The following is a 9709-nucleotide window of genomic DNA, read 5'->3' on the forward strand; positions in this document are numbered from 1 at the left end:
CCATAAGTGCAGCTCAGTCCTATAAAATGGTGTTAACAGTGCAAATTAGCATAATGTGATGGTTTCTTGGGTCACTGGCTTGCCAAACCATAGAGCTGTGTAAGTGTTCCTACAGAACCTGTTTTTCACTACAGCTGTTCCCTGGGCTGTCTTCTGTGGTTCATATGGCATGTCTGGGGTTTTAGCACTTTGGGATAGAAGTTGTTGGCCAAACAGAGCCTGGAGTTTTGATAAAAAAATTGCTTCAGCCTTTGGTTAAACATCTGTATTGCTCATGAGCGTGCCTGATGGTGTGATCTGTTATTTCCTTCTTTTACAGCGATCGACACCATACATCCAGTGCAATTCCTGTTCCAAAGAGACAGAGCTCTAGCTTCGGCAGATTGGATATTGGTTTTTCCAGTGGGCTTCCTTCTCCAGATAAAGGACTCCGAAAACGAGCCAACACAGGAAGCGAGAGACTACAGTACAAAACTCCTCCTCCTAGTTACAATTCTGCTTTAACACAGCCTGTTGCTGTCACAGCCTGTGTGGGAGAGCTGGATAAAAAACCTGGACCCATATGTTCTTCCTTGGACACCTCTATGGACTCCTCCAAAAGAAATACCAAAAAAGGCCAGGACTTGTGCAGTAGTTTAAATGGAGAAACTAAACTAAACAATACCCAAGACAGGCAGGAACCTTTCCTAGGACATTCTAGTGCAATAAATGGGGCGTTTCTGCCTGGCGAGTGCTCTGGCACCATGAACAACAAGCAGCCCTGTGAGTTTCAGCCCCCACTCAACCCCGTGCTTTGCTGCACTGTGGAGCAGGCAGAGGAGATCATGGGTATGGAAGCAACAGGGTTCAGCACAGGAGATCAGCTGGAAGACTTTACCTCCATCCCAGTGGAACATGCTGTAGCGGTTGAGTGTGATGAACAAGTCCTAGGGGAGTTTGAGGAGTTCTCCCGAAGGATCTGTGCACTGAATGAGAACATGTCCAGCTTCCGCAGACCTCGGAAAAGTTCGGACAAGTGAGCTCGCACGGAGATTTGATGGCAGACATTGAGGTGAAATCAATGATCTGGAATAGAAATAAAATTGCACTTATTCTTTATATTAATTATGAAAATAAAAAAGCTTAAAGTTGTTCCTATGGTGTTAGACAAATGGACTTGAGCACAATAACACAGGATCATGGTGTATTCACAGCCCAGGTAACTTCATTCTGCTTTAAGTCCTTCTCTGTCTGGTATTTATAATCTGTTGAAGGTTTTGTGGTTTTTTTTTTTCCTAGGGCATTGGAATCCATTTATAAAGGCTTTTCTGAAAACAACTTCTAGTGCTGATCAGCCCCTTCTATGAATGTTTGTTATGTTCTTAATTATTATTTAGAGTTAAATTTATTTTAATCTTTTCAGAAGAAAAACCCTTTAATTTAATATATTTTTATGGTAAGATGTCTTTACATTCTCCCATGTACTCCTGTGTTTGCTTGAGAAATGTAGTCAGTATTAGAGAAATACTATGAATTTGCTACAATTGGACAACTCTATTTTGGCTGTGCTCTGTAGCCTTTGAAGTTCTAGTTTGCACTGAGGAGTCTTCACTTGGCGGTGTGAACTTGCCAGAGAATGAGCACCTGTGTGATTTTTTTGCATTTTCCTTGCACCTGGTTAATCAGAAATGACATTTGGGTGTTTTTCCACTCCTCTTTTCCTCCAAACTTGCTCTTCCTACCAGTGGAAACCTTGAGGAGTAAACCACCTCTAAGGTTCTGTGTAATAATCTCAGCCTGACCATTCCCCACTTAGGCTGGGCACAGATCTCATTAGTAGAGACTTCATGAACTCAGTACCAACATGGGGTTCAGCTGCTGCCCTCCAAGGTGTGCAGTGGGGACAGTGTGCCCTGAGTCACTTCAGACATCTTCCAAAAAACCCAGACCGGGAATGAAGCACTTTGGAATTAGGTGAATGTGTGGAATTGCTCCTTCCTCTGTAAAAAGGAGGCACTTAACATTATTCATCTGAATTTTTATTTTTTTAACCATCTATACTTTGAGAGAAGAAACTTCCAGTGGTTTGCTGGAGGTGCAGTTTGCTGTTGGGTTGGTTACCACTGCCACATGTGTTCAGCTGCACTAATGAGAAAGCAATTTGCAGCCTGCTTTGTGATTCCTGGTATGTATTTCAGTTTGGATTTCATTGCTCTTGCTTTCTATATTGTATACCCAAGAATCTGAGCTCCGTTGTGAGCTCTGAAATATAAAAGTATATAGCAGAATAAAAATACTTCAGCTTGTCTGGCTTTTTTTTCTCTCCCTGGTTTATTTTTTCTTTTGAACCCACAACCTAGGCTTTTCCTAACTTCACTGTAAGGCTAGCTGAAATTAACTTTTAAAAATATGGATATGTATAATCTCAGCTTTCTGTTGTCAAAACAAGATGTGTTTGTGAGAACCGGTATACATAATAGCACTGTTCAAGAATATGCATTTTTCCAGGTAATGCCTTAATGATTGCATTAAACTATATTCACATTTCTTCAGTTAGCTTTTAATGGTTGTGTCCACAGTTGAGTGGTTGGATAGAGCCTCTCTGCAGCAATTTGCTGGCTTTGGTCTGTCCCAGGATGATGTGCTAGATGGGAGCACTTGGAGACCTTGATTTTGAGACACTGAACATGATTTCAGGTACAAAGTTGGACACATCCATGAGTATCTTCTCCCCCAGATTAGCTTCTCTGTTCAAATCTCATGAAAGCTTCCCCAAAGGAAGTGCTGCAGAAGCTCGAAACACTGCCATCATCTTTGGAAAGGAATGGGTAGGAAGCTCTTGCTGTCCTTTGGCCTAGAGAGGGAGAAATAAACACCTGAAAGAACAGCGCTTTGTGGTGATGAGCATAAAATATCCTGTCCTGGGCCCTGTGCCATCTTCTGATACCAGTGTAATTTCAGGTGAAATTCAGTAACTTTAGGTCAGTTTTGCACCATGTGGGATGGGATCTGGCATACTTGAGGCAGCACAGGCCTGTTTGTGCACACACTCGTGTTCCTGTATAACAGAAAAGCATTGGCTTGTGTGTGATGGTGACTTTTCAGAGCAACCCAAAGAGTAGTTGTGAAGTCACTGCGTTTCGTAGGTGAACATGGCAATTTAGCAACATGTGAAATTAGGTTTGTACAGCATCAGTGGGACTTTTTTTGCCATTAGTTGTTTATTTCTCAGGTTGCACAAACCAAATGAAGTCTAGTTCTCCTCCCCAATGTTGTGTTGCTGTTCCTGTTTAACCCTTGTAATTGGTAATGTGCTAAACACTACGGTTGATTTTTGCATCTGTTGCACAAAGCTGCTCAGATGGGCTTTCTGTGGATTATCTTTAGTTAGCCTTAAATTATCCCTGTGTTTCTCTTCCACTTCTACCACTTTCCATGTAGCAGGTGGTGTGAGGTGGGACAGCATCACAGGGCTGATGGAGCATTGACCATGGAGCCTTGTGGCTGTCAGGAAGGGGGTTGTACAGACTGCAGCTGCGTCATAGCTTTCTCCTTTTGGTGTTTATTTTTTTCACCCCCTGTAAATTACTTTGGAAATAGTGTAGTGGAAGAGAAACAAATAGGAGGTTTGAGGGTGGCATAATGAATCACAGTGTACATTCAGTTTTCAAGAGCCTTTCAGTTCCTGCACAGCTGTGGCACTTAAAAGTCTGCAACTGTCTTCAAATTAAGAAAGCATTTCATTGCAATCTCAATCTAATCCTTCATTAGAAATCCTTAAGATTTTTGAGCATATTAGTTTTGGAATATCAGATCCCACTATATTTTTATAGCAAGCACAACAGCATTGGTTTATCCTTGCTTGACCAGGTATTTAAAATAAGCGAGACCAGAATATCGCATAATAAATGACACATTTAAACTATGTTGGCAATTGCAGGAAAGCTCATCTGTCTTTATAAAATAAAATTGATTTGTATCTCTCAACTCGTGTGTCTTCTTCAATGGCTCCTTTGTGTTTGTTTTCTTTATGAGCCTGGTTTAAACCCTGGTGGCCTTCCCAGCCCCAAAACTCCTTGGCTTATTGTTCATCAAATCAATATTGCTTCCAATGTGAATGCTTGGGCAAGAAGATTTGCCTGAAGAACTGACTGCCTTGATGGCTCCAAATCCTGTCTCAGAAGAGCTGGTACTGCACTTCTTTTTCATGCTTGTCCCCAAAAGATGGCAGGCAGCTGGAAAAATAGCTTCAGCCTACATTGGGGCTGGGATTAAGGTGGATTTGTACACATTAATGGGTAGTGGAAATACAGTGTTCCTTCATCAGGGAAGCACTGAAGCACTGCTACTCGTCCAGCACCTTCTGTGATTCCAGCTAATAATCAACATCTGTCTGCCCAAAATGCTGATGTGTGCCTTGAACAGGAGTTGGCTGCATGAGTCTTGGCAGGAGTCTGTCCACAACTCATGAGTCTCTGGTGGGAAGCAGTGAAATGTGAAGAGCTACAGGGACTCTACAGGCATCATTAGGAGGTTTTTTGGGGCTAGTTTCTTTTCCTCCTACCCAGTCCGTCTTATCAGCAGAGAGTAAAATCCCAGGGCATCATGTGTATAGTCCAGGAGCTGAAGTGGGAAGATACAGGAGAGAAATTTTACTTTAAGCTATCTTAAAATGTTGAACAGCATTGCTGAAATATAGTTGCCTGAAAGTGAAGAATAAGGAGTGGAAAGAATAAGATGGAGGTGCTGCTGGAAGAGTGGACTTAATCTAGGGAAACCTTGGTTTTTTCTGTGCGTTATGCTGTCACCTTTTAAATGGCCAGAGAAGGTATGTCTGCTTGCTGTCTGGATTTTGACCTTTTTCAGGTGGAAGTGTTTTAATGTGCTCTGTCTGCTCTGAAATGATGTGGCATAGCTGGTATCTCTGCGCAGCCATGAGCACCTCCAGTCTGCAGGCAAGCTGTTCTTAATGCCAGGTGAAAAAATATTTTCCATGGGGTAAAGTATTCATGAATCAAATATTTTAATTCTCGTTATTTTAATACCTTTTTTTTTTGTATATGGTAAATTGCAACATTGATTTACAATTTTTCATTAAATAGTATGAAAGCTTTTTTGCCCTAAATAACTGTGAGATGTCATGTCTGCTGCTGTTCAATTTAGTGTTGAATGTATTGCATTGACTGGCTCAACAGATAATCTGCAGGACTCTTCAATCTTGCTTTACTAGGTTACTTTATTAGAATCACAGAACAGGCTTAGAAGGAACACTCAGCATCATCCAGTTCCACCTCCTGCCATGGGCAGGACACCTCCCACTAGACCTGGTTGCTCAGAGCCCCATCCAGCCTGGTCTTGAAAACTTCCAGGGATGGGGCAGCCCCAGCTTTCCTGGGCAACCTATGCCAGGGTTTCACCACCTTCACAGGACTTTTTTCCCAATATTCCACCTACTAATCTCTGTCAGTGGAAAGCCATTTGCTCTGGTCCTGTCATTCCAGGCCCTTGCTCAAAGATCCTCTCCAACTCTTTTGGAGCTCCTTTAGGCACTGGCAGGGGCTCTAAGGTCTTCCTGGAGCCTTCTCCAGGCTGAAGAATGCTATTTCTCTTGGCTTTTTCTCATGTTTTCCTCTTGTTTTTTTCTCATGGCAGAGCTGCTCCAGCTCTCAGAGCATCTTCTGCTGACGGTGCTTGAACTGTGAGCTGAGCGTGGACTTCCATGAGTCCATCTGGCCAGCTGCCTCACATAGTGTGTTTCTTATGTCTCTGTTAAAAAGGAGTTTGCAGATCAGGCTGTATGGTCTCGTCTCAGGTGTTAGGTGAAACCATGGATGAGAACCAACTGGCAACTCCTGGACTGCCATAGCATATGTTTCTATAAAACAGATGTACAAACATAGAACACTCTTGCCTGCCTCAAAACTTCATGCAAAATGCATTTATTTTGAAATACAGCAATAAGGTAGCTCAGTCAGTTAAGCTGCATGAAAATCTGTAAACCTTGAAGGTGCAGAGTTGGTACAGGTAGAAAATCTGCCAGCCCAGCCACTGTGCTTCTGCCAGGCACGAGGGTGTGAGATTGTCCCTTGTGGACAGGCAGGCAGAGGAACTCCTGCTCCTGGAGAGGTGTTTCTCTCTTTGTGCTTCATACAGAAGGTGGCAAAATGGTGACATCAGGATGGATAGTTGGGTTACCTATCCCTACCCAAATCTGAATCCCAGGAGTAGTATCTCTTGTTGGCTGTTCTACTAATGAGTCTTTTTGGACTCCTCCTTTCAGGAAGGCACTATCTAGCTGGCCAGTTGATTGCTGCCAATACTGCCAATGCCAAGTGCATTTATTTTCATCTGAGATCTATACATGCTACAAGTAAGGTATTTTTTGTGAAGAAAATCTCATTTTCCTTACAGGGGGCCTCCAAAGGAGGATGTGCACAGAATTCCTTATCCTTCCTGTGTGGAGCTCTGCTGCAGAAAACCATCAGTCTCTTTTTTTCAGCCCTTGCGTCTCTGGTTTTTCTTTCAGGAGCCTGGTTTTTCCAGCACCAGTTGTGTTGTATGCTCAGGCAGGACACCATCAGCTCCTGTACAAGAGAAGGACAAAAGCAATTGTATGGTGGTTTTCTGTAGTCTGGGAACACCTTCTTTAAAACCCTCTGGGCAGGCTGAAAGTTACCTGGAATTCTCTAAAAACAGTCCCTATTTTCTGTTTCTCTGTTACATTTGTAACCACAAAAGAAACTACTTGTTTTGGAAAGAGATTGATAACTTCACATATTTTTTCAGATGGCCTTGAAAGGCAAGTGCTCTATGTATTCTGTATGGCTTCTCCACTTACTGATGTCTGTCACATCTCCCTTAGTCCTGTGTGGGTGTTAGTCTCTTCTCTCAGGGAATAAGTGATAGGACAAGAGAAAACAGGATCAAGATGTGCCACAGGAGATTTAAATTTGATATCAGGGAAACTTTTTTCCCCAAAAGTTGTTGTCCAGCACCAGCACAGGCTGCCCAGGGCAATGGTGGAGGCTCCATTGCTGGAGGGGTTTAACAGATGTGGCACTTGGGGACTTGGGTTAGCGGTGGCCTTGGCAGAACTGGGGGAACAGTTGGACTTGAGGATCATGGAGAGCTTTTCCCACTTTAATGATTCTGTGATTCTATATCTGTTTGGAGTACTGACTTGGGCAGCTAAAAGCTCTTGAAACTGCAGCATCTTCTCATTTAATTCCTTGGTGAGTTTAAGCACGTTCAACCATGTTCCTGCTGCACATTTTTACCATCTACCTGATTTTGTTCTAACATCTCACCTTTGGATTTCATATTCCTCATCTACCAGATGGACCCCTCCTTTCACAGATCACCTTTCTTGGACTTTGAACACTGATACAAGGCAAGTGCAGGTCTACAACCTGTGGCAGCACTCTTTACCTTTGCCTCCAAGTGTGCCTTTAACAGCCTTTTCCCCTGAGCTAGCAGGAAATGTTCTCATGCTGGAGTAAGTGGAGGGCCCTGGCTGGCTTGGCTCAGTGTTTTTATAGTGATAACTTTGTCAATAATGCATAGTGTGACAACAGAAAGTAGTTTGGCTACCCTATTGTCCATTGAGGAGGCTTGCTAAATTGGGGTAGGATTTGTCCTGGGTGATAATTCCAAGATGATGTCAGCTCTGCTGGGAATATTAAGGGCCAAAGAGGGAAGCTTTAATCCTCCCTGATGTTAGCCAGATATCAGGTGCTGGAGTGTGTGGGTTCGCTCTGTGCAGAAAAGCTTCCAGCCTTAATGAAAAGTGTTGCTGCCTTGAGCAAGTTTGTCTAGCTGAGGAGTGCTGGAGTTGAGGAACATTTTTCATGCTCTTTGGCTGAGCATCTTGAAACTTGTGCCTCAGCTGTGATTTTCAGCATAAGATAAACAAGCAAAATAGACACCAGTGATCATTCTCTACCTGCCAAAACAAATGAGTCCCAAAACTTTTCATCATTTTCATTACAAGCCTGTCCAGAACAGGCTGCCCAGGGCAGTAGTAGAGTCCATGTCCCAGGAGAGATTTAAAAGCTGTGTGGATATTGCATTTGGGAACAAGGTTAGGTGGTGGGGTTTGCAGTGCTGTGGGAATGGCTGGAGTTGATCATGTTAGTGATCTTTTCTGACCGAAATGATTCTGTGAAATACCTTCTTCCCTGACAAAACCACTGTGAAACAAGTGTGAGCTTAGTTTGACCTAATGTCCCTCACTTTAATTTTGGTGCTAGTGTAGTTAGTGCAAGTAGAGCAAATTAGAGGCTCTGGAATCTGAATCACACAAGCAGTCACTGGAACAGAGGAGAGGAGGAGGAGTATGAAGTTTCCAAGGGTGATTTTTAATGGCTTGGCTAGGACAAATGCTTCTAGCCTAAGATTGCTCTGAGTGATTGGAAGCCAGAAGGAGAAGTGGACAAAGGATGGAGATGACCAGCTCCTCATGCTGCTGAGTGTTTGCAGGGAAGAAAAGAGGCTCCAAGTACCCTGCAAATGCCATTCCTGACTTTGGTAATTCACGGGGTGCATGGCCATGGTCTGCCAGATGATTGCATGTGTGCATGTACAAGGCAGAGGAATTTCAATGCTCCCTCAAAGCAAATGAAGTTCTGATCTTATTCCCAGATTCACCATAAACAGGCTAGAGAATTATGGGATAGAGTTATGAATAAAGGTTTATATTTGTTTTATTAAAATTTTTTTAAGACTTCAGTCCTACGATCTTTGGTTGGAGGAACCAAACTTCACCTTCCTTTTCTCCAAGTATTTTCTCCATCCAGCTAACTACAAAATGTTGAGAGTCTCTGTGAGAAGAATTTATAAGGAAACTTTGGGGAATATGACATTAATTAGGGAGAATACCAAAAATAATATTAGCACCTACTGAATAGAAATTTCACCAAACCATTTATTTAGAGATGGTATGTATTTGGACAGCACTCTCGCGCCCTTGATTGGTCTTGATGATCCTTGTGGGCCCCTTCCAGCTCAGGATATCCTATGATTTGCATTGGATTCTTCGCATCTAGCTTGAAATTATTTTAAAATCTGGCATGTGGCTTGTGCGTGGGATTTCAGCTTCTTCTGAGCATCCCCTGGTAGGATACCTTTTCCCAGCCCTGTGTGATGGTGTGACCCCTCTGTGGATGTGAGCGTTATCTTCCTGCCCTGCGTGCCCCATGGGTGCTGCTGGGTGGGTGCAGTGAGTAATGGGCAGCAAAAGAGAATTAGCTCTCACTTCTGAGTGCTCAGGATGGAGCATAAGAAATGAATGGAGTTCCCCAGTTTTCCAGTCCAGCCTCCCTGTTTCCACATGAATCCAGGCTGATGCAGGAGTGTGGATGAAATCCCAGGCACAAGCTCTCAGCAGCCCTTGAATGTGCCTGGAAAAGAAGATGTGTTATCCCTCTTGCCTCTGTGCACCTCTCCTCTGGCATCCCATGCTCTGGATTAATTCTTGTGCGCCTTTAGCACAAGGGCTGGGATCTTGTCCTTACCTTTGTCTGGGAGGATGGGAATCATGATTGCATCTGGCACTTTAGGCTACCAGAGTGACACAGGTGGCTGTGATTTAGATGGGTACTAATAGGGGAATTTAGCCTCCCAGCATATCTGAACACTCCAGAACCCTTTGGGCAGCCTCTAATGAAGCCTTCCCAGCCAAGGAAATCATGTGCAAAGTAGGAAAGTTGCTGGGGAGAGGATGAGGGGGCTC

General features: G+C 43.4%; 1 protein-coding gene across 1 annotated transcript in view; it reads left to right on the forward strand.

Moving 5' to 3' along the window:
- The window catches only part of UVRAG (UV radiation resistance associated), an 88214-nt gene extending 84248 nt beyond the window's left edge, over positions 1-3966 (forward strand). Inside the window, exon 15 of the mRNA XM_066571957.1 lies at positions 320-3966. Within this exon, the coding sequence (XP_066428054.1) occupies positions 320-1019 (700 nt within the window). The 3' untranslated portion in view covers positions 1020-3966. The remainder of the gene's footprint in view (positions 1-319) is intronic.
- Positions 3967-9709: the final 5743 nt, after the last annotated feature.

The sequence above is a fragment of the Molothrus aeneus genome, chromosome 2, assembly GCF_037042795.1.
Source record: "Molothrus aeneus isolate 106 chromosome 2, BPBGC_Maene_1.0, whole genome shotgun sequence".
Lineage (NCBI taxonomy): Eukaryota > Metazoa > Chordata > Aves > Passeriformes > Icteridae > Molothrus > Molothrus aeneus.